The 25,140-nt window shown below is 39.9% G+C and overlaps 1 protein-coding gene across 4 annotated transcripts in view; it reads left to right on the forward strand.

Annotated features, from left to right (window-relative positions):
* Positions 1–25,140, forward strand: part of SPEN (spen family transcriptional repressor) — a 95,380-nt gene that overhangs the window by 46,660 nt on the left and 23,580 nt on the right. For 2 of the 4 annotated variants that reach the window (XM_059376302.1, XM_059376301.1), the window contains exons 3-5: positions 17,162–17,322; positions 18,882–19,044; positions 22,544–22,695. In XM_059376302.1, coding sequence (XP_059232285.1) covers positions 17,162–17,322; positions 18,882–19,044; positions 22,544–22,695 — 476 coding nt within the window. Of the gene's footprint in view, positions 1–17,161; positions 17,323–18,843; positions 19,045–22,543; positions 22,696–25,140 lie in introns of all 4 variants that reach the window. The other 2 variants (XM_059376299.1, XM_059376300.1) reach the window with 2 other exon arrangements.

The raw sequence follows: 25,140 nt of genomic DNA on the forward strand, positions 1-25,140 counted from the left end.
AAGGCAGCTGCTTAACCAACTGAGCCACCCAGGCGTCCCTCTATTAAGATTCTAATGTCATGAAGTAATTTGTGCATCTGTTTAATGCTTTTCATTTTTTAAAAGAGAAACAATATTCTTTTAATTTTAATTCCAAGACCCTTATATTCTCTTTGCAGTTATGGATTAATAGAAAAGGTTCTTGGGACTTGTGAGCCTAAGATACAGACTGAAGTACTTTCAGATTCCATCTTCAGCAAATTTTGTTTTGGTTAGGCTGAAGTGCATGTTTATTTCTAGGGTGGCCAAGGGAATATTTCAGCTTTTGAAAAACTTAAATATCTAAGCCTCCACTTAGTTTAATTCCCCAAGAAGAAAATTAAATCATTTTAACCAGAGTAATTTTTTAATGATTAAAAAAATTCCTTAAGTGAAAGTAAGTTTTAAGTGATGTTTAATACTTTTGGTAGAGTTTTGAAATGTGTGTGTATATGTACAGTGGAATTCTGATGTTGGAATTAGAATAAGACTAATGCATATAGTGTTGCTTCTAGACATGATTTATGTAACCAAAACTGTGGTTTTTTGTTCTTGTTTTTTAAATTTTAGTCAACATACAGTGTTGGTTTCTGGAGTAGAATTCAGTGTTGAGTTTTGTGATTCTTTGAATGTCATTTTCGGTGGTAGAGGGAAGAGCAGACTAGCCCTGTCCTGAATGTGCTTTGTCATGGTGGTTAGAGCCATTTGGACTGGAGCTTTGAGTTTGTTTCCACTGGAAGAGAGTGCGGGAGTTAAGCAGGACTTGAGGCTGGAGTTTGTCGTAGTGAGTAATTTGAAGTCATTTATAAATAAATAAACAAGTGCACCAAGTAATAGATGGCTTTAGGCTTCCTGCTGGGGAATTAGGTGCCCTTCTAACCTCTTGGGTCTGGAACTACCTTAACAGAGAGCTCAGAAGTTGGAAATAGCAGACTTCTTTTTTATTCTGGCCAGGAAGAAGATGTAATTAGCACCAAAGTTCAGTTGGAAGAAGGCAGAACTCAAGGTTCAAGTTTACTTGTGGGTTTGGTAAAGGTTTCAGCCGTTGTATATAACCACTTGAAGTTAAAAAGAACCATGGTTTCACTTGATTTGTAAGCCTTTTTTGGTTTATGTGTTCTGAAACATTTTGGTTATTCAAACAAGAAGAAGTACATCTGATTTTATAAACTGCGTGAGGTTAAGGGAATGAGAAAATCCCACTGTATTATAATCGACAGTTTAGCTTTGCTGCCATACAGAATTTCTTGTTCCTTAGGCATACATGTTACGTCTGCTTACAACTTTCAGGGATAATGCGTGTTTGATGCTTTTTGCTTTGAGTTACTTGAGCAGCAGTTTTTCTGACTCTTAAGGTTTTTCCAAGAATATAATAACTCCATGAACCCAGGCTCTTTGGAATTTTACCCAAAAGTAATTCTAAGGCAAGGTGTTTCAGACACAGTGACAATACGTAGGCAAGTTTTTTAACTTTACCCATTATGAAATATTAACTAGGGAATTTTAGGGCCTTGTAGCACACCTGATTCTTAATAATAGTTTATTTTATTTGTTTATTCATTTGTTTTTAAAAGAAAATTTTTTGAATTTTTTTTTTAGCACTTTTAAAAAAGATTTATTTATTTGTGGGAGAGAGAATGCCTACAAGCAGGGGGAGCAGCAGGCAGAGGGAGAAGCAGACTCCCCACTGAGCAAGCAGCCTAGTGCTGTCTCAGAATGTGGGATCATGACCTGAGCTGAAGGCAGATGCCCAACCAAGCCACCCAGGCGTCCCTGAATGTTGTTGTTGTTGTTTTTAATTCCAAAGTAATTCCTACACTCAACTTGGGGCTTGAACTCACAACCCTGAGGTCGAGAGTCACATGTTCCACTGCCTGAGCCAGCTAGGTGCCCCCCTAGTTTAATAAGAGCATAGCCTCGGGGCGCCTGGGTGGCTCAGTGGGTTAAGCCGCTGCCTTCGGCTCGGGTCATGATCTCAGGGTCCTGGGATCGAGTCCCGCGTCGGGCTCTCTGCTCAGCGGGGAGCCTGCTTCCTCCTCTTCTCTCTGCCTGCCTCTCTGCCTACTTGTGATCTCTCTCTGTCAAATAAATAAATAAAATCTTAAAAAAAAAATCTATTAAAAAAAAAAATAAGAGCATAGCCTCTTGGAATTTTTGCTTTTATTAAGACAATAACTTTTGAAACCTTCAGATATATATTTTAAAGATTTTATTTATTTATTTGAAAGAAAGAGAGAGCATGAGCCAGGGGAGGGACAAAGGAAGAGGGAGAAGACTCCCTAATGAGCAGAAGCCCGAGGCGGGGCTCAGTCCCAGGACCGCAGGATCATGACCTGAGCCAAAGGCAGAAGCTTAACTGACTGAGCCACCCAGGATTCCCTCAAATTATATTTTTAATGCCAGATTTTAAAATTATGGCAAAATATACATAGCGTAAAAGCTGCCATTTTAGCCATTTTATTTATTTATTTATTTATTTATTTATTTTTTAAAAAAGATTTTATTATTTGAGAGAGAGAGCAAGAGAGAGCATGAGCAGGGGGAGAGGCAGATGGAGGAGAGGCCAACTTCCCGCTGGGCAGGGAATCCGGTGATGGGCTTGATTCCAGGAACCACCCAGGCGCCCCTGTTCTCAACATTTTTAAGTGTACAGTTCAGGGGCACTAAGTACATTTACTTTGTTGTGCGGTCATCGCCACCAGTCATCTCCAGAGCTTTTTCTTCTCAGACTGAAACTCTGTACTCATTAAAACATAGGGGTACCTGGGTAGCTTAGTGGGTTAATAAGCCTCTGCCTCTTGATCTCAGTGCAGGTCTTGATCTCAGAGTGGTAAGTTTGAGCCCTGTGTGTACGCCCAGCCTGGAGCCTACTTAACAGAACAAACAAAACAAGCAAAACTTCCCCCAGCTCCCTGGTAACTACTGTTTTATTTTTTGTCTCTACTGAATTTGACTATTCAAGGTAACCCATATAAATGAAGTCATGTAGTACCAGCCCTTTTGCATCTGGCTTAAACTTTATTTAACATGTTTTCAAAGATTCATCCATGTTGTAGCATATGACAGAACTTCCTTCCTTTATAAGACTGAATAATAGTCCTTCAGGTTTTTTTTTTTGAGGGAGGGACGGGACTTTTATTATCCAGCACACACCCTATAGATCAACTGTTTCCATGTTCCTTTTACTTAACCCCATCCAAAGATAGTAAATAATAAACTTAAAGAAACGTGAATTGAAGCTGTAATTGCATCCTAGAGAGTTACTTGTGTTTAATCCTTTGTGAGACAGATAACCACATACAGCATGTTTAAGCTCAATGCAGTATTTTCTGCCAAACTCTTTTAAAGTAGTCTTTAATGATTTTGTTTTTCCCTCACTTATGTAAACTCTTGAATTTCAGAAGAGGAAGATAGATAAAATGAATTATTTTAATTATTGTGGTTGAATTTGCTTTAGTGACCATGAACACTAAACCTAATTAGTATTAATCTTACCTACCTGTAAAGTGGACGTGGGGGAGGGGGCCTGGGTGGCTCCATTGGTATCAAAAAGTATCAACTTTTTTTTTTTTTTTTAAAGATTTTATTTATTTATGACAGATAGCAAGATTGGGAACACAAGCATAGGGGAGCTGAAGGGGGAGAAGCAAGCTCCCCACTAAGCAGGTCATGATTTCAAGTCAAGGTCATGGGATCAAGCCCTGCGTTGGGCTCCATGCTCAGTAGATTGCTTGAAACTCCCATTACCCCCACCCCCATCCCACTTGCTCACGCACATGTGCACTCTTTCTCTCTAAAATAAATGAATAAATCTTTTTAAAAAGTGAACCCCGTAGTTGTCTAAGCTTTAGACATGCTTGATATTTATAAACATTCATAGTTAAAGACTAGATGGATACTAGAACTCAGGAAAAGTTAACTTCTGAGCTGTACACTTTCTACTAAACTTAGAAATCCTTAGGGAGTAAATTATTAATTATGTCAGCAATAAAAGCTGATTCTAGTGAAAAACAAAATTACTCCTGGTGGAATACAGTTCTCTTTCTCCTTCTACCTTTGTCTAATAAAATCTATTAACCAAAATAAATTGAAGTTAAAATATTGGTTCCATAATAAAAAAACTAAAATTCCACTCTTTAATGTATCAATTGTTTCTCTGAATTAGGATCCCAGATTTAAAGAATTTAGACAACTTTTCATTACCTTAGGCTCTAAAGAGCTTAATTTACCATTTATACGGTAGAACTGTTAGTGTTTTCCCTATATCTTTTGCAGTAGTTGCAGAATCACCAGTTACAGCTAATTCCTTTTCTCTGAAATCATTTCTGAGGAACTTTACCTGGATAAGCCCAGTTTTGAGACCCTTTGATTTAGCAGAGCCTTATTGACAGAAAGCACTAGGAATCCTGTTTCATTGACTGGTTGGGAATCTTTTTCTTAGGTGGCAAAGAGAAGAACTATTCACTTTGTATTTTACTTTGTAAGTCCTGTGTGTGCGTGTGGCAAAATAACAAAATTAACCATTTAACCTTAAAAAAAAAAAAAAAAAAGTAATCTCTCAGGGCACCTGGGTGGCTCAGTGGGTTAAGCCTCTGCCTTTGGCTTGGGTCATGATCCCAGGGTCCCTGGATTGAGCCCCACATCGGGCTCTCTGCTCCTTGGGGAGCCTGCTTCTTCCTCTCTCTCTGCCTGCTTGTGATCTGTGTCTGTCAAATAAATAAAATCTTTTTTAAAAAGTAATCTCTCTCCAGCATGGATCCTGAACTTACAACCTCGAGTTCAAGACTCAGTTGATGTACTGACTCAGCCAGCTATATGCCCTTCTCCTTTTAACTATTTTTAAGTGTATATAGTTCAGTGGCTTTAAGTACATTTACATTGTTGTACAACCATTACCACTGTCCACCTCCATAACCTTTTTTATTTTTCCAAACTAGAACTCGGTATCCATTCAAGGATTTCTCATTCTCCTTCCCCCAGCCCCTGGCCGCCACCACTCTACTTTCTGTCTGTATGAATTTGACTGCTCAGTATCTTATGTAAGTGGAATCATAAAATATTTGTCCTTTTATGACTGGCTTATTTCATTTAGCATAATGTCCTCAAGGTTCATTCAAATTGTAGTATCAGTTACCTTCCTTTTAAAGGTTGAATAAGGCTCAATTTTATGTTGATCATACTTTTTTTATCCAGTTTTCTATCCCTGGACTCTTGGGTTGCTTCCTCCTTTTGGGTGTTAAGCATACTATGAATGTGGGTGTACAAATACCTATTGGAATCCCTGTTTTCAATTATCTTTTAATTTTTTTTTTAAAGATTTTATTTATTTATTTATTTGTCTCAGAGAGAGAGCATGCGCACGCGTGAGCAAACACAGGCAGAGTGGCAGGCAGAGGCAGAGAGAGAAGCAGGCTCCCTGCTGAGCAAGGAGCTGGATGCGGGATCCAGGACCTTGGGATCATAACCTGAGCTGAAGGCAGTGGGTTAAATGAGCCACCCAGGCATCGCAATTCTCCTTAAGTCAATAAATTTTTAAGGAATTTTACGTGTAATTCCTTCCACTGCCAATCACGTTAGTTCCTCCAAAGTCAAAAAATCATAATCTTCAAAATAGCCCCTCCCTTCTAAGTAACCTAAAGATTAAGCATCCTTAAAGATTTGATTTGATTTTATCTTTTAAAAAGATTTTATTTATTTATTTGACAGACAGAGATCACAAGTAGGCAGAGAGGCTGGCAGAGAGAGAGAGAGAAATTCTGAGGGGGGGGGGAGCAGGCTCCTGGCTGAGCAGAGAGCCCGACGTGGGGCTCGATCCCAGGACCCTGAGATCATGACCTGAGCCGAAGGCAGCGGCTTAACCCACTGAGCCACCCAGGTGCCCCCAAAGATTTTATTTTTAAGTAATCTTTATATCCCACATGGGGCTTGAACTCACCCCCAAATCAAATTTGTATGTTCCACTGACTGAGGCAGCCAGGTGCCCCCAAAATAGTCCTTTTAAAAAGAACTTTTGTTTGGTTCACAGTTGTCATTGTCACTCCACAATTCTTTTGGTTGGGTTTCTTTGATCTCCACTTGAATATAGACAACTTCAAAAATTCCCCGCTGTAATCTTTGGGATCCAATTCCTTTACATAAGGGCACTAGAAGTCAAATTGTAGGAAGTACATTGATTGCTGTTTTGGCAAATGATCTAAAATTATTATTCCTTAATTGTTTCTAATATTGAAAGGTCTTGTTACTTCCATTCTCCTCCCTGAGTCTGGCAGAAAATGTTATACGTCCTTTGGTCAGCACTGCAATAAACTTGACTGCGTGTTTACAGTTCTTTTGGTTATATACGCAGAAGTAGAACTGCTGAATAATATGGTAATTCAGGTTTTTTGTGGAACTGCCATACTGTTTTTTATAATGTCTATCATTTTATTTTGCTAGCAGCAGTGTGTAAGGGTTCTGATTTCTTTTCATCCTTGTCAGTGTTCTTTATATTGTTTCTCTATAATAGCCATCATGATGAGTGTGAAATAGATCTCATAGTGGTTTTGATTTCAATTTCCCTAATGAGTAGTCATGTTGAGCATCATTTCATGTGCTATTTGGCTATTTGTAATCTTCCTTGGAGAAATGTCTGTTCATAGGTGCCCATTTTTGCATCTGGTTTAAATTTGTTTTTTGTTTTTGTTTTTGGGGTTTTTTTTTGTTGTTGTTTTGTTTTTTTTGCTGCTACTATATTGTCATGTTATTATTATTATTATTTTTTAAGATTTTATTTTTTGAGAGAACAAGAGAGAGTATGAGTAAGGGTAGGGGCAGAGGGAGAAGCAGACTTCCCACTAAGCAGGAAGCCTGATGTGGAGCTCAATCTTGAGACTTCGGGATTATGACCTGAGCTGAAGGCAGACACTTAAGCAGCTGAGCCACCCAGGCACCTCTGTATGGGCATTTTTCTTTTTCTTTTCTTTCTTTTTTTAAGAAAAGATTATTTATTTGACAGAAAGAGAAATCACAAGTAGGCAGAGAGGCAGGGAGAGAGAGAGGGGAAAGCAGGCTCCCCGCTGAGCAGAGAGCCCAGTGTGGGGCTCGATCTCAGGACCCTGAGATCATGACCTGAGCCGAAGGCAGAGGCTTCAACCCACTGAGTCTCCCAGATGCCCCATCATTTTTCTTTTTTAAAGATTATTTGAGAGAGAGAGTGAGAGAGAGTGAGTCCACAAAGGAGGGAGGGTCAGAGGAAGAAACACACTCCTGGCTGAGCAAGGAGCCCAGTGCAGGGCTCGGACCCAGGAAGGACCCTGGGATTATGACCTGAGCCGAAGGCAGATGCTTAACCACCTGAGCCACCCAGGCATCCCATATAAAGTAATATATTAGTATGAAGGAAGAGCTGTTGCTTTAGAGGATCCCACATATGAATTAGATCTTAAAATTAGCATATTGCTTTTGAAAAAGAAGGGAAAGCAGTCAGATAACTTAGGCAGGGTTTTTCAACCTTGGCACTGTTCACAGATAATCCTTTTTCCTGGTGCTCTCCTATGCTCTGTAGGATGTCTAAGAGCATCTCTGGCCTCTCTTCACTAGGTGGAAGTAAGTCACCCCCACCCACAGTTATGACGGCCAGAAGTGTCCCGTGGTAAAGGGCAAATATAATAGGATGCATGAAATGCAAGATGTGTTTTTGTTTTTACAGATACCCATGATTTTTCACTCAGGTTATTAGTGTAACATTCTGAAACCTTAGAACAGCCACTAGTGTTCTTGCATAATTAATGAAACATTAAAGAAAGAAATAAGCTTGCAGTTTGCACCAAAGTAATATTTTGTCAGAAATTTTCATTTTATTCTTAAATACTGAGTTCAGTTAGTACCTTCATTTTACTGAACTTGGTGTACTTTCCTAAGTATTAATTTCAGTAACTTTCACTATTCAAGTCTGTAATTTCTTATAGGCACATCATATCGGTTCTCTGTTTGCAGAGGTGAATTCATTATTGGCTTTCAGGATGGTGGTAAATGAGTAGTGACAGTACATGGTGAAGGGGTAGGAGATAGACATTGTAATAAAAGTGAGAAGTCAGAGAATGTTGTGAGGTGGGGTGGGGATGTCCAGCTACAGGGAAAGTTAACATTGGAGCTAATTCTCAGAGACAGGACAGGCAAGGAGGGACAGAAAGGTGTCTTCTATAGGAATGGGTATGGGCAAGGGCAAGAGCTCTTTACCTGCTTGCTATATGCTAGGCAAAGTGCTTAAGCATTTTATAATCACTAACCTATTAAATCTTTGCCATATCTCTCCCAAGTATTATCACCGTTTACTTTACAAGAAAATTAAGGAATAGGAAGTAATTTAACCCAGGACTTATGTCTAAAAAAGAAGATGTCCATGATTAGAAACTGATCTGTTGCTCTTTGAAAAAAAAGTTATTTTTAAGTAATCTCTACATCCAACATGGGTCTCAGACTCACAACCCTGAGATCAGGAGTCCGAGGTTTTACTGCCAGCCAGGCACCCCCTGATATATTGCTCTTATGTGGATAGATCGTTAGTGGGTGGTGGGTGGAGTAAGAAGGTCAAGACAAGGGAATGAGAAGGAGTAGATAGAAAATTAGTTGTTAAGGGTCTTCTCTCTCTTGTGGAAGAGTGTGGACTTTACCCTGCATGCATTTGAGCTGTCAGAAATGAGTGGTTAGAGGTGGGTAGTGGCTCATAGACCCTAGTGTTGGCAGGACCTTTAAACGTCATGAGATCTGGTAATTCACTAGAGAAGCTAAAGTTAAGAGAGACAGAATTAGGTTTCTTATTCTAGACCACACAGCTGAGTATTTCCTTCCTCATTTTCTTGTAAGTAACAGTGATAGTACAGAGGTTAATTCATAGGTTACGTTAGAAGTGGTATAGAGTTGAAAATGGAAGTGGAATCTCATCAGATTGTCTATTGAACTATTGTTGTTTTTTTTTTTTTTTTTTTGCTTTCTGGGCTTAGGATCCCTTTATCTGATTAAATTATGAGCTTTAGTTTATTGTAAGTAATATCTATAGACACTTGCCATATTAGAAGTTAACTTTTAATTTGAAATTTTTGTTTATTCTGATAATGACTCAGTAATTTGTATTTGTGTTTTCTTTTTAAGACTTATTTATTAGTAAAAAAAAATTTAAAGATTTTATTTATTTATCAGAACGTGCGTGAGCTCGAGCAGGGGAGGACGGGGATGGGGGTCAGAGAGAAGACTCCCCACTGAGCAGGGAGCCCAGTGTAGGAGTCAATCCCAGGACTCTGGGATCATGACCTGAGCCAAAGGCAGATGCTTAATTGACTGAGCTGCCCAGGCGCCCCGTCCTTCAGCAATTTGAGGTAAAATCATTTTATTTTTTTTAGATTATTTATTTGAGAGGGAGAGGGTGCACCAGGGGCAGAGGGAGAGACTCTCAAGCGGACTCTGCTGAGCGTGGAGCCAGATGTGGAACTTGATCTCTCAGCCCTGAAATGATGACCTTAGCGGGGACCAAAAGTCAGACACTTAACTGACTGAGCCACCCAGGTGCCCTGAGTAGAAAATCAATTAAAAATATTTGGGATACCTGGATGGCTCAGTCTGTTAGGTGTCCAGCTCTCTATCTCAGCTTGATCTCAGGGCTATTAGTTCAGGCCTTGCTTTGGAGCCTATTCAAAAAAAAAAAAAAAAAAAATTAGGGCGCCTGGGTGGCTCAATTGGATAAGCAACTGCCTTCAGCTCAGGTCTTGATCCTGGAGTCCTGGGATCCCAGCTCCGTGGGGAGTCTGCTTTTTCCTCTCACCTTCTCCCCTCTCATGCTCTCTCTCTCTCTCAAATAAATAAACGAAATATTTTTTTTTTTTTTTTAAGATTTTATTTATTTGACAGACAGAGATCACAAGTAGGCAGAGAGGCAGGCAGAGAGAGAGAGAGGAGAAAGCAGGCTCCCTGCTGAACAGAGAGCCCGATATGGGGCTCGATCCCAGGACCCTGGGATCATGACCTGAGCTGAAGGCAGAGGCTTTAACCCACTGAGCCACCCAGGTGCCCTAAACGAAATCTTTTTTTAAAAAAATCAGTTTTTTAAATTGGGCAGTGCCAGACCAGAAGATTTTAGGAGTGCTCTTGAGAGAGAGAGAGCGCGAGCGCGCGCACAGGAGCGTGCCAGGGGAGGTGCACAGAGAAGGAGAATTGCAAGCAGACTCTATGCTGCTAAGTGCGGAACTGGGCACAGGACTCGATTCCACGACCCTAAGATCACAGCCTGAGCCAAAATCAGGAGTCAGACTCTCAACTGACTGAGCCACCCAGGTGCCTCAGGTTTCCTTTCTTAACTTGAGGCATGTATAGGCTTGATTTTTGCTTTGCTTACATAGCCTTCTCAGGTATTAGAACCACCTCAGTCTAATGGCCTCCTTGTTTAATTTAACATCTCTCCTCCCCTGCCCCCTACCTTTGGTCATCCTCATACACAAGAGAGTAACCAAAAATTTGGTATTAGTGCCACTCTCACTAAAACTCAGGAGTTGTGATGTCAAGTCTGTGAAAGAATTGTTTTTTGCTGTTCATTTTGTGCATCTTACTTCTGTTTCTCCAAGCACAGCAGGGCCATCTGATGTGCTTCTGATGGCTACAAACACAAATTTAGGACCCTTGAGACAAGGTAGCCCACTAGGGAGATGATAGTAATGACCGTCAGTTGCATAGTGCCGAGACTGCAGTATGCTCCTTAGGACCCCTGTGAACCAAGCCAGTTGAAGTCAAGTAAATAAAGGACATACCTGAAGGGGCGTCAGCCTGTTTTAGTGAGGTGGCCTGTTTGTTAATTTCTTACATGTGCTGTGCTACCAGAGCTGTTGATCCAGGTACAGCAGGAAGTATTTGCAATGATAACACTGTTCAGCCAGTAAGTAATCTAAAGCAGTTCTGGGGGCGTCTGGGTGGCTCAGTTAGTTAAGCTTCTGCCTTTGGCTCAAGTCGTGATCCCAGGGTGCCAGGATCAAGCCCTGTGTCTGACTCCCTGCTCAGCAGGGAGTCTGCTTCTCCCTCTGCTTCTCTGCTCACTCAGGCGCTTGTATATACGTGCTCTCTTGCTCTCAAATAGATAAATAAAATCTTTTTTTAAAAAGGGGGGGTGGGGGAAGCAATTCTCTTATCTAAAACTACCCTAGCAAGAAATTGTAGGGAATTCTGTTGTGCAGCTGAGGCCTTAGCGATAGATTAAGTGACAGTTGTCAGAGTTAAGGAACATTTTTTTCCTGTGCATTAACTGAGAGAAAAGCAAAAGGCAAGAAAAGGCAAAAGGAATAAAGGTTTCATATTAGAGGTGAAGATCTTCATCCCTGATTTTGGGGGAGCTGTTTACCTCAACATGATGTCTGCTTCTGGGGAGGAACCAATTTTAGATTTTCAGCTGGTATGATACAACTTTTTTAAAACCAAAAATAGTGAGACGAGTGGCATTGTGTTATGTATTTATTTTTGCTAATCTCTTTAAAGTCTGGTTTAATTAGATAGCTAGATTCTCGTAACTGCTCCTATATTCAGACTGTCATTATAGTGTGTGTGTGTGTGTGTGTGTGTGTGTGTGTGTGTGTGTGTGTGACGTGTATGAAGAATTGGCCTCACACAGATACGTAACTGAAATGAGGACCTCACAGACCCCCTGAAAGGACTTTGGTCCTTGAAGGTCCGTGAAGCCACAGTTAGAGAACTCCTGCACAAAAAAGAGGGTTATCTTGAAAATTTGGACCTGTAAGAAGTTGGATAGAGAGGAGTTATTACCTGGTGTGGTGATACATTCCATTTAAGAAATTACATGATTTTCTCCCGATTTAATGGAAATATGAAGACAATGGGGCATGTTTTGAGTTGCCGAAGCCTGATGGAAAAATCTGCATTTTGCATCTTTTTTCTCTCTTCACTGAAGCTTATATAAGATGTAGAGAGAAAATTATTAGCTACCTGTTAGAAGAGAGGTGGTTGGAAAATTGTCGCTTGAGATTCTGCTTTTTTAAAAGATAATTTTAAATAATAAGCCTCTAATATTTTAAGGAAAACATACTTCTATCAGTTTCTGTGGCTGACAAACCCAGTTTTCAGTGATGAGATGAGTTGTGCAATGCTTTATGAAAAGATTGTATCTGCTTTTAACAAATGGGCCCTCTTAACTTTTAATTGCAAAGTTTCCTAGTTGCTTTAATTGTTCCTTTATCCTTTTATGTCAGATTTTTGTTTCTCAACTTGGTTGAGATGCATTTCAGTCTTTCAGCTTTAAAAAAGCAAATATTCATCGTAATCAAATGTTTACAGGGATACAGGTGTTAATGTCTATAATTGGATGCTACTCTTGTGTGAACAAATTTAGCCCTGAGTTATCTTATAAATAGCATGCCCGGTGCCTTGACATTTTCAGTGTGAGGAGTCAACTGCTTGCTGTAGTTCTGTGTAGTTGATTATTTGACACTATAATTTTGGGGTGAGAGAATCCTGGCATCCTAATTTCTGTTCTCTTATCAAAATTATTATGTAGAATTTCCTGAGCTATCCTTGGCAGGAGGGCCTTGTTCCTTACCCTGGCGGCCTGGGCTCTTGTAGACCATGGCAAGAGTAGACCTGGAGATGGGGACTCAGAGCTGCAGGTGCCTTTCCCTGTGGCCAGAGGAATGGTTCACTGATTCAGACACTTGCACTGGAGCGGGGAGCTGGTCCAGTTGTGGGGTCCAGGGCATTAGGGTCCCAGCGGGGCTCAGGGAGGTGGGCTTCTTCCCAGGCTGTGGCTGCCGTGCAGAAGACAGGGAGCCCCTGCCACAGGTTCTCATCAGGCACTGACCTGTATCCTCCATGTAGTTCTGTTGGGAGGCTACCTGGTCTCCTGTACTCCTCATCGCTCAGACAATTGCATGGCAAGTTCAGGTGCCCTTTAGTACAGCTATATGTGTATTCCTTTTTTAAATTTTTAAAAAAGATTTATTAGAGAAAGAGAGTGTGAGTGGGAGGAGGGACAGAGAGAGAATCTTCAAGCAGACTACCCATGGAGCCCCATGTAGGGCTTGATCTCATGACCATGAGATCATGACCTGAGCCAAAATCAAGAGTTGGATGCTTAATGGACTGAGCCACCCAGGCACGCCTATGTTTATTCCTTTTTATCTGCTTGCTAATAAATTGCCTTTTTGTAACTTCTGCATTTTATTTTCCCTTTTATTAGTAAAATGTGGTTCCTACAAAATAAAGCTATTTACCATTTTAAAAAAGAATTGCTAAGTAACTACTTGCTTATTACATTTTTCCATTATGGGAATTTCTATAAGATCTGCCCCTTAGGGGCGCCTGGGTGGCTCAGTGGGTTAAGCTTCTGCCTTTGGCTTGGGTCATGGTCTCAGGGTCCTGGGATTGAGCCCCACATAGGACTCTCTGCTCAGCAGGAGCCTGCTTCCCCTCTCCCTCTGCCTGCCTCTCTGTCTACTTGTGATCTCTTTCTGTCGAATAAATAAACCCCCCCCCCCCCCCCAAATCTGCCTCTTAGTTTTCTTGGTAATTTTTTTTTTTTTTTAAAGATTGTATTTATTTCAGAGAGAGCGCATGAATGGGGGAACCCAGCCCAGGGCTTGATCCCAGGACCCTTCGTTGTGTGCTTGCTCTCCCTTTTCCCCAAGATTTTATTTATTTAGGTGACAGAGAGATCACAAGTATGCAGAGTAGCAGGCAGATGTTGGGGGGTGGGAGGAGAAGCAGGCTCCCTGCTGAGCAAAGAGCCCGATGCAGAGCTCAATCCCAGGACCCTGAGACCGTGACCTGAGATGAAGGCAGAGGCTTTAACCCACTGAGCCACCCAGGCGCCCTGAAAAAAGGAATTTTTAAAAATTAAAAGTCACATGGCTCTTCTGGGCACTTGGGCTTTCTGTCAGTTTAACAGGACTGAGAAGTATTTGGGAATCTGGATTTAGGCCCCCATTTTGATTTATGATCTTTAAATCTGTAATACATCTGATACACTACACATGGAAATGCACATTGCAGTTAGGTTAGCATATTGAAATGTGAACTCAGAAGTTGAGTCATTTTATCATTTTGTAATTCATTTTTAAAACCTTTTCCCCTTTGGGGTGCCTGGGTGGCTCAGTTAAGCTTTGGACTCTTGATTTTGGTTTGGGTCATGATGTCAGGGTAGTAAATCGAGCCTCATGTGGGGCTGTGTGTGTGCTCAGTATAGAGTCTGCTTGTCCCTCTCCCTCCCCTCTCTGCCCCTCCCCTCCCCAATAAATAAATAAATAAATAGATAGATAGATAGATATCTTATTAGTGTGGTAGTAGGGAATTCACCAAGAGTGCAGTGGCATTTATAACAAATTTAATTTGTTAACTTTTTTTTTTTTTTTTTAAAGATTTTATTTATTAGATAGAGTGAGCGCACCAGCTGGGGGAGGTGCAGAGGGAGAAGCAGACTCCCTGCTGAGTGGAAGCCTGACTCAAGGCTTGATTCCAGGACCCTGAGATCTCGACCTGAACCCAAGTCAGAGGCTTAAACTGAGCCATCCAGGCGCCACAAAATCACTGTTAACTATTGATTGGTCTCCGTCTCCGTGTTTTGTTTTGTTTTTTTCTTAAGATTATTTATTTGAGAAAGAGTGGGGTTGGGGAGTGGGCGTGAGCACATGAGAGGGAGGAGAGAAGCAGGCTCTCCGCTGAGCAGGGAGCCCAATGGAGCGCTCATTCCTAGGACTTCCAGGATCATGACCTGAGCCAGAGGCGGTTGCTTCACTGACTGAGCCACCCACGTGCCCCTCACCTTCTCCACCTTCATGACACACACTTGATACGGAACTTGGTGTTTTTTGCCTCACTGATTCTTTCAGTAGCAGAAATTCTGCTCTTGCCCATATTTTCTTTACCCGTTGCTGCTAAGGAGTTTGGTATTTATAATATTGGCAGTATTGTAATGAGAGGAATTTCCTTAATGGTATTTTGTGAGTCATTGGAATTAAGTTGATAGTCCTATAACATATTCTATACTGTAATCATATGGTGGCTTTGCCAATAATCTTGTATTACTTGGAGGACTTAATACTTATAACAAGGATTTTTCCCCTTCTGTGCTAAACATTGTTAATTTTATTAAACCCTTATTTCGAATGAACATAGTATCCTGTTCACCTAGTGCTGGTAACACTCCCTTTACTTGAGTGATATAGAAAAAAATTTTTTTTCTTAGATTTTATTTATTTGTTTGTCAGAGAGAGAAAGCAAGCAAGCAGGCAGAGAGGCAGGCAGAGGTGTAGAGAGAGGCAGGCTCCCTGCTGAGCAAGGAGCCCAATGTGGGACTCGATCCCAGGACCTTGGGATCATGACCTGAGACGAAGGCAGCGGCTTAATCCGCTGAGCCACCCAGGCGTCCCTAGAAAAAAAAATTTTAAAGAGAAAACCAATGCCTAAGCATGTATAGGAGGCCTTGCAGTGACAATCTGTGGTCCTATCTGAAGGCTTCTATCCCAAGTTGTATTTTGTAACTCACATATGACCTTTTGGATCTTATTAGTATAGGTTTATTTCTCTATGTTTCAAGCTTCAGAGAGCTCTGATAACCTTGTGACGTTTTCATCTTTTGCCCTAGCATGTGAGAGCTCAATAAAAATACTGTGTAAATTCTTAGTTATAATACCCTGTTTTCTTATAGTATTTTTAAAAAAGCAGTGGCAAATTTGCCTTAATTTGTTGAGTTGGATTTATTTATCTGGCTGTCTTAGAGATTATCTTGGCTATGAGAGCTATTGTTGTTAGCTTAAATGACAAAAACTGTCAGGTCTTCCCTCTATAATGTATGCTTAAAGTGGATTAAACCACCTCCTCTCCCGTCCCCTCACCCCTGGAGTTATTTGCTTAAAAGATAAGCCTTCCACAGCAGGGAGGGGAAAGTGTGAAGCAAAATTTCAGAAACCTGTAAATAAATGACAGACCTTGTAAATAGCTTTTTATTAATATATTTGAGAATGCGAAAACAGAACAAAACCGTGGCAGTCCTTGCACATTTGGTACTAAAAAGAGACTTTCCTATTTTTCATGTAGTTCTTAGGCATAATAAACTTGTTTAAATATATCTCTCTCTTATATGAACAGGTATAATATTTTCTTGTCTTTCAACCGTCTCCCCCTTCAAGGATTCTATCAAACTGAAGAGTAATAAACTCTCAATTTCATTGACTCATTTCCCACATTGCTCACAGAGAAAAGAGCCTAAATCAGCAACACTTGAGTCACTTACATAATACTTCCTCATTAGTCCCTCAAATACTTAAAAGTTAAAACTACCTAGGAAATTATTTTGGATATTTTTGTTTTCCTCAAAATTGACACATCCCTGAGATGATTGTGGCGGTGGCGGCAGCATTCGCAGTAAGAGTAACAGAGCAGTGCCACTTCATTTCCTGATGGCTGTCTACTCCAAACTCCTCAGACCTGTGGGTTATTTTATTTAATTCATGACCCTGCAAGATAGGTGCTTTTATTATTTCCATTTAATAGCTGTGGAAATTGGGGCACCTGGGTGGCTCAGTGGGTTAAAGCCTCTGCCTTTGGCTCAGGCCCTGATCCCAGGGTCCTGGGATTGAGCCCCGCATCGGGCTCTCTGCTCGGCAGAGAGCCTGCTTCCTCCTCTCTCTCCCTACTTGTGATCTCTCTCTCTGTCAAATAAATAAATAAAATCTTTAAAAAAAAAAAAATAGCTGTGGAAATTGAGGCTTATTAGCAAGAGGTTAAGTTACTTGTCCAAGGATACGTGCTGTACATCTAAGTCAAAATTTGAATTGAGGTCTCTGAATCCGAAACCATTATTACCATTATTCTTTTATTATTACTGTTCAGTGATTGCATTTATTAGTCCTACTTGATTTGGAAAAAGTTGTTCCCATTTTGTACAGAATGAAACATTTTCTTTAGGGGGCATGTAGTGGTAGAAGATCAACACTTTTGCTCCCTTAGGCTGTTGTTTTCTCTGTTGGAAGGCAGGAGTGTGAAGTAGATGTGGAGAGGGAAGGGCAGCTAGAAATCCCAGAAATATAGATGATTGCTTCTAATTTTTCCTACTTGTTGATTTTAAGAAGTTTCACGTGCTGCCCATTTCTCTGGTTTGTCTTCGTTTACCGTTCCGCAGCACCGATTCCAGCAGCAGTTCAAGTGATGACTCTCCTGCCCGATCGCTTCAGTCAGCAGCCGTCCCCGCACCCACTGCCCAGTTGCTTTCATCCCTGGAAAAAGATGAGCCCCGTAAAAGTTTCGGGATCAAGGTTCAGAATCTTCCAGTACGCTCTACAGGTAACAATTTGTACCGCCGTAGTTTGCTCTCTGCTACAACTGGAGGGAATGGGAGACGGAGCACCTTAAGGTCTGTGCTGGGACAAGCTTCCTTCTTGTGGCTCGTTAATGTGTAATGCCCTGTGAGGAAAAGCAAGCAATGACAGTAACTTTATGAAGGTGGCATGTTACTTGTATTTACTGTGTACACATACATATACACATATATATCATTATACACGCTGTACATACATACACGAAGACTGTGTGGTGCATGTTTTGTAAAGAAAGCATTTTTTTTTTTTAAATACGCTGTCTAGGTTAAATATTTTGATATTAAGGGAAATTTGATACGATGAAATTGTAGGAATAATATTTTCATTTACATTTATTATATTGTCCTGGAGTCCTATGTTCTGTGAGAAAACTTTGAACATTAAACTATGATAGGAAACCCGCTTCGAAATACTAACATTTTAAATGAGGAAAATCATGAGTAATGGAAAAGTCTGGTTAAAAGCTCTACTGAAGTCTTTTTTACTCTTAATATTTTAAATTGACAATTATATAATGTCTATATACTGTACTGTCATTGTTTACATTAGGCATATTGAGTATGTAAACAACTGTTACTAGATGGTCAAACCAACAGAGACCAAACTTAGTACTTCTTAGCTAAGTGCATTTTAGTGACTACTTAAATTATTCATTAAAGCAGCCTCTAAAACCTACATAAACCAGGTTTGTGAATAGAGTTGTTGAGGGACAAATGTTGGTGAGCTTTTGATTTAGAATACTTAGTTGTTTAGGAGTGGATGGAGGTAAAATTTGCTTGTCTTTCTGTACAGTTTTAATTTTTATAATGAAAGAAATTAACAGAAGACCCCTCTAGATGGTTTGATTCAGCTGTAGAAAACCTTAGGGTTGTTAGCATTGTTAAATGCTGCTTTCCACACAATTTTATCATTGACATGGTGCTTAGAAAGCTAGAAATACAGCTTTCTTTCTCATGTCTTTAAAGTTTTATGTATGTATGTATGTATACGTGTATATAAAATTTTTATTTTGGAAGTTTTAAACCTAGCCAAAGGTAGTAGTAGCAGAGTGAATGCCCCTTACTCCATACCCCAGGTTTAAAAATTGTCACTGTCTTCCAGACTTGGCTTTATCTAATGTTTCCACTTTCCTTCCTTCCTGTTTTTGTTGTGTTTTTTTAAAAGTGAATTACATTGTTTCATATTGAATTAAAGATACATAAATTCTTTGTTGTTGTCTGTAGTAGGAGGGTGGTTTTTCCCGCATAGCCGCAATGTCATTCTTACCTAACAAATAACCAGTGATATTTTCCGATACTCAGTTTATTTTCACAATTGTACAGGAGTCTCTAAAATGTGATTTTTAGGGTTATTTTATTTGAAAGAGAAATGTTTTAATGCTAACAAAATTTAGGTCCAAAATCAAGCTAAAGATTTCATAGCTTGCTTACTGAGTTGTAACTAAATTAGAAAAATAAGCACCTTGTTTTTTTGGGGGGGGATTTAGATACAAGCCTTAAAGATGGCCTTTTCCATGAATTTAAGAAATTTGGAAAGGTGACTTCAGTGCAGATCCATGGAGCTTCAGAAGAGAGGTATGGTCTGGTATTCTTTCGGCAGCAAGAGGACCAAGAAAAAGCACTGACTGCATCAAAAGGAAAACTTTTCTTTGGCATGCAGATTGAAGTAACAGCATGGATAGGGCCAGGTAAGAGAAAGGAGGCTAATTTTTAGTGTAATTTGTATTTCAGCTTGTGAAAAGGCAGCATCTTATCCTGAATCTGGATGCTTTATTTATTGACATACTTCCAGTGACTTCTGTTTTAAAGACTGGGTACATTGGTTCAAGTTAATAAAATTATGTTTTGGTTAGGGAGGGTGAAGATAGTTCTGTTCCTGTGATGGAGAAATGCTGACTTTGAAGAGTCTGAAAGACTGAGTTTTAGCCCTTTGTTGAGTCCTGCCTTCCCAAAAGGATTGAGTTGATTGACATAAGGATATCGTTCTTAGGAGAATGACATCAGAATTACCTTGAATTAGAAAACAGACTACTTGTTACACTGATTTGATGGACTAGTTAGACCAGTTTTATTTCTATTATGCCCAGCACAAATTGGATCTGTTGTTCTAGTTTCCATGACCTTCCATGACCCTGAGAAATAGTGACAAAGAAAATCAGGGCTAGGTCTTAGGAGTGTGACCCATTGAGAGTTTCAAGGGGACATTTTATTAGTTTGAACCTACCTGTAAGACCTGTCATAAGGTAGGAAGTCTTCTGAGGTGTCGCCTGGATCAGTGTTTCTCCCGTTTGAGAACCACCTGTGGTGCTTGTTTAAAAGGCACACTCTTTCCCCCATCCCTGCTCAATGGTTCAGAATTCACATACTCAAGTCTGGGAACCCCTGACTTAAGGCAACATTGTGAGTAAATGTGTGGAGGAGTAAACAGAAATGTTTAAGTTATGCAGTCACATTATGTAACTGAGACCAGTTTTTAAGACTAAGTGTTTGAGGGGCACTTGGCTGGCTCAGTCCGTGGAGCGTGCGGCCCTTGATCTCAGGGATGTGTGTTCGAGCCACATGTTGGGTGTAGAACTACTTTTTAAAAAAGAAAGAAAGATTCTGAGTGGAATTTATAAGGTAAACATAGCTCATTCTCTTGGAATATTCATTTATTGGCAATTAAGAGGGAAAAAATAGAATTTCCCTGAAAAGAATGTGTAAATGTTATTTGTATATATTAAAATAAGCACAGAGTTGTTAGAGGGAAGACTGCAAAATGTGCACAATTTTATAATAAACATAGGAATTCAAAGGGATTATAGGTTATGCCCTCACATTCTCTTCTTTGCCAAGTTTGAGATGTACTAACCTAAGTTATACTGAGCTGAGCGCAACTCAGGAATTCTTATTTAACACATTTAGAACAGGTCACAGTTGGTCTGAGGAATATTATTTAGAATGTCATATAATCTATGTAGAAAGTTTTTAGAACCATATATAATTATTAAGTAACGGGGCCCTAATTTAGGAGCATTATAATATACTGCCCTCAGATCTCCAAGTCATGGGGCTAGCTTGACATTTTTATTGTAAAAATGCATTTTACCTAATTAGCACCCCGGATGTAAATTGGGCTTTAAGCATGTGCCATTGAAGATTTTGAGAAGTTTGGTTGGGTCAGGCATAGGAAAATTCAAAGGTACTTTTCCCAGATGGGAAAGCATGAAACACTTAAGTGGGATATTTGAAAGCAGTTGAATAGAGTATGGAGACAAGGGTGGAATTATGTTGTTGGATGGTTAAGATTAATGTTTTGTATTGAAGCATATGGAGCTGATTACTTCCTGAGACCAAGGACCTCTTATAGTTAAAAAGATCTAAATCCAAGAAGCCAATTTTGCAGATAGACCCCTGGTGTCTTCCTTAGATTGTGCTCTCTCAGTCCTGTGCAGAGCATTACAGTCCTATAAACATGAAAAGAATTTTTTAAATGATATATAGGCATTAAGACTTAAACTGATTCTGATCACATATGGAAAGTGCACTTCTAAAAGAATCTTTGCTAAAATAAAAGAATTTTTGCTAAACTGAATTTCTGGTTTTGAAATGTTTACTGAGCTATTTGATAGAAATATAGATTTAAATGATTGCAAATTATGCTTTATCCTTCTTACTCTGCCTTTTGGAATGTAAATCTCAAGATGTGTCTGAATTATTTTGTCTCTTCATTATTTTTCCTCCCCTGTTAAATGAAATATTCCTAAATATGTGCCCTTTGTTAGATAGTTTCAAGAAAACCTAGTTAATCTTGAAATGAGATCTCTCCCTAGGAGATATGATGGGATAGAGACAGGTACATGCGCGATTGCAGTTTCGGGTCCACCGGACTCAGTGAAAGCACATAGTCCTTGATGAGGCCGGAAGGGTTAAGCTGAGCTATCATTAGAGCCGTGAAACTGGAATCAGGAGTGAGGTGTGTTCTGAGTTCACTCAGCAGCTCAGATCTTGAATCTTTTTAATGTCAGTGTTGTAGTTGACATCAATAGTATTCAGTACATAACCCTAAACACTTCCAGCCAGGCTGATTAACTTTTTTGGATGGCTTTGTTTTACATTAAAAAAGAGAGAGCATGTATTTTGTGGGCTGTATTATAATTATTATGACAAAACACTGAATGTTCTGCCCTGGGTGAAGTTTAGAAATGAAGCTTCAGAGAAAGGCTATGCTTGAATAAGACATTGAACAAGGGCTTTGATCATAAGAAATAGAAACTTTAAGAGTCATTGAGTCTTTTCTTGTTTGTCATTGGGAACTTTGCAGCAGCAAGTTTCTAAGTGCTGCTTCAGTCCGTTTTCATACAGTTACTATTCTTCTACCTAACAATTGCTACATTTAGGCACTTGGGCTGTGTTAATTAGTATGACAAATGTAAAATGCTAAATATTTTCTAAAATGTTGAAAAATTAAGTAATGAAGCTGGGCTGTTTTCAGTTGGGTTTTTGTTTTGTTTTGTTTTAGATTTTATTTATTTATTCATGAAAGCAAGAGAGAGAGGGGGAGACTTAGGCTCCCCGCTTGTGGGACTTGATCCCAGGACTCTGGGATCATGACCTGAGCGGAAGGCAGACAGACGCCCAACCATCTGAGCCATCCAGGCGCCCTTCAGTTGAGTTTTATTTGTGTTTCAGATTGTAGTTTTATACTTCCCATTGACAGCCTGCTGCATAATTTTTGGAACCTAAGATTAGGCTTAAGTAATTACTATTTTTGCTGGAATTTAAAATCTATTTCTGTGTCAGTGATTATTTTTAAAACAAATCAACTTGCAGACTGAAATTCAGTCTACTTTTCTGTTTTAAAGATCAAAGAAAGTGTTACGTCTCCCTAAGTTTTGTTGACAAGTTTCTTTAGCCTTTGCAGTTAGCAAAAGGCAGCTCTTTCTGAAGGTATATAATTTTTCAGATTGTATGGTAGTCAAGCCCAGTATTTCAGAGACATAGCTTCTTAAGTGTAGATTTTCCCATGATACATAAATACTCATTAAAACACTTTGTCTTGGGGTACCTGACTGGCTCAGTCAATAGGGCATGCAACTCTTGATCTTCTGATTGTGCGTTTGAGCCTTACATTGGGTGTAGAGATTACTTGAAAAACAAACAAACAAAACTCTTCTCTTTTTACTCTGCCGCCATCCCACTTAACAGAAACGGAAAGTGAAAATGAATTTCGTCCTTTGGATGAAAGGATAGATGAATTTCACCCCAAAGCAACAAGAACCCTCTTCATCGGCAACCTTGAAAAAACCACTACTTACCATGACCTTCGCAACATCTTCCAGCGCTTTGGAGAAATTGTGGTATGTTGCTTTTTACACTAAAAACAGTTTTAGATCTTTGTCATAAAACATAAAGCAGAGTACAGAGTGTATAGCAGAGTACAGAGTGTATTTGGAAAGATGATATTGAGATGGTGTAGTGAATATGTTTCTCATTTGCCTTATGTGTTTTTTACTCCTGCTAAAAGATGACCCAGCAAAACTATTCTGTGTGTGTATGTAAAACTGTGTAAGAGATCTTTGTCTTTATTTTGTTTACATGCATATTTTTCTGTCCATTTTTCTTACTTTTCTTTGTCCATGGGGTGCTGTTCAGTGCCATCTCTAGTCCTGTGGGTTGGAAGGAAAATAAGAGAAAATGTGTTTGTAAGAAAGAAGCAGAAGCTTAGTGTGTGAGTATTGTGTTCTCACAGTGCACATCAGACTACCTTGGGGATTACTGGAACGTGGATGTCATGCCGGAAGCTCAGTTCTATTTTGAAATTTTAATTAGAATCACTTTTTATATTATGCAAGTCATTGTTAAATTTAGAAATTTGGAGGGTTTTTCTGTTCCTCGTGACTCAAATCCTCGTGACTCAAGTTTTGAGTCACTTTCTAATGAAAATAGTTTGGTTACAGCTTTGTACCCTTGGGATACATATACTATTTTGTTTTGTGTTTGAAAAAGTAGGAAAATTATTTCTGTCTCCCCTAGATTTCTTCTGTATTAATAACAGCAAAGAAATTGCTGTGTAACTTTGGACTTCGGAGAGTAAAAAAATGTGCTGGGTAGAGAAAACATTTGTTAATCTTTCAGGGGTGGGTGCGTGTGCATGCTGCATGCATCCATTCTGTCCATCCAGCTGTCCGGCCTTATTTACACACTGCTGTTGTAAGCAAAAATCTTATTTGTTTAGTGATGTAATCTGGAGAATAAAACATTTGTGCTTGTAGCTGATCTAAACCTCATCTTATGGGGAGAGTAGGAGTGAGAGAGAAGTGGTTGGTAGAAAGTCAAAAAACAATTCTGTAAATATATATTTAGAGAAACAGCAAAACATATTTTCCTTTCTTTTTCAATTTAAGTTCTTTTATCATGTACTCTAATTCCAGCTATACTGCCCGCTGAGATGAGTGACCTGGAGTTCACCTGCCTGTGTGGGCTCCAGCTTTTTCTGTCTTTAGACAGTGATCTAGTATTCAATCTGCTGATTGGGGGGCGCCTGGGTGGCTCAGTCATTAAGCGGCTGTCCTTGGCTGAGGTCATGATCCTCAGGGTCCTTGGGCTCCCTGCTCGGCGGGAAGTCTGCTTCTCCCTCTCCCACTCCCCCTGCTTCTTCTGTTCTCTCTCTCTAGCTCTCTCTCTGTCAAATAAATAAATAAAATCTTTTTTTTTTTTTTAAGATTTTTATTTATTTATTTGACAGACAGAGATCACAAGTAGGCAGAGAGGCAGGCAGAGAGAGAGGAAGGGAAGCAGGCTCCCTGCTGAGCAGAGAGCCCGATCCCAAGACCCTGGGATCATGACCTGAGCTGAAGGCAGAGGCTTTAACCCACTGAGCCACCCAGGTGCCCCAATAAATAAAATCTTAAAAAAATTTTTTCCTGATTGGCATTTATGAGTCAGTTCATAATTGGGTTTTTGTTTGTTTTTTAAGATTTTATTTATTTATTTGACAGACAGAGATCACAAGTAGGCAGGGAGGCAGGCAGAAAGAGAGAGGAAGGGAAGCAGGCTCCCTGCTGAGCAGGGATCCCGATGCAGGTCTCATCCAAGGACCCTGGGATCACGATCTTAGCCCAAGGCGGAGGCTTTAACCCACTGCTGAGCCACCCAGGCGCCCTGAGTCAGTTCATAATTGATAAAAACTTTCAGACCTACTTTGGAGTGTGGCTGCTACTTTGTATTTTGGGGCAGTATAATAAGTTGTATTTGGACACAGATAAATTTTCATCGACAGGGTTGTAGAAAATGGAGTGATTATTGTGTTTTAAAAGCCATGCTTCTCAGTAAGGTGGCCACATCAGCATTCTGTTTGAAAACCATATCTCACCATGTTTGCAGTTGCTCACGAGAGTAGCTGTTTTAATGACACACAAGCTCTGGGGAAATGGTCTGCTGCTTATCAATAACAGATTATGCTATAGCTAGAAGAACCTATGTGTGATTCGACCCACCAGTATTCGTTGGAGACCGTTTCTCTTAAATGGAGTTAATCCTGGGTTTTTACTTTCTACGTTATGGTGAAAATCAGCTCCGCCTTACCATTACTTAAGTAGAACTATTTTGAATATAAATTACTGCTTTAAAAAAAATTTTTTATTTGTTTATTTGACAGAGAGAGGGAGAGAGACAGCAAGAGAGGGAACACAAGCAGGGGGAGTGGGAGAGGGAGAAACCGGTTCCCCATGAGCAGGGAGCCCCATGTGGGGTTTAATCCCAGGACTCTGGGATCATGACCTGAGCCGAAAGCAGACGCTTAA

The sequence above is a fragment of the Mustela nigripes genome, chromosome 14, assembly GCF_022355385.1.
Source record: "Mustela nigripes isolate SB6536 chromosome 14, MUSNIG.SB6536, whole genome shotgun sequence".
NCBI lineage: Eukaryota > Metazoa > Chordata > Mammalia > Carnivora > Mustelidae > Mustela > Mustela nigripes.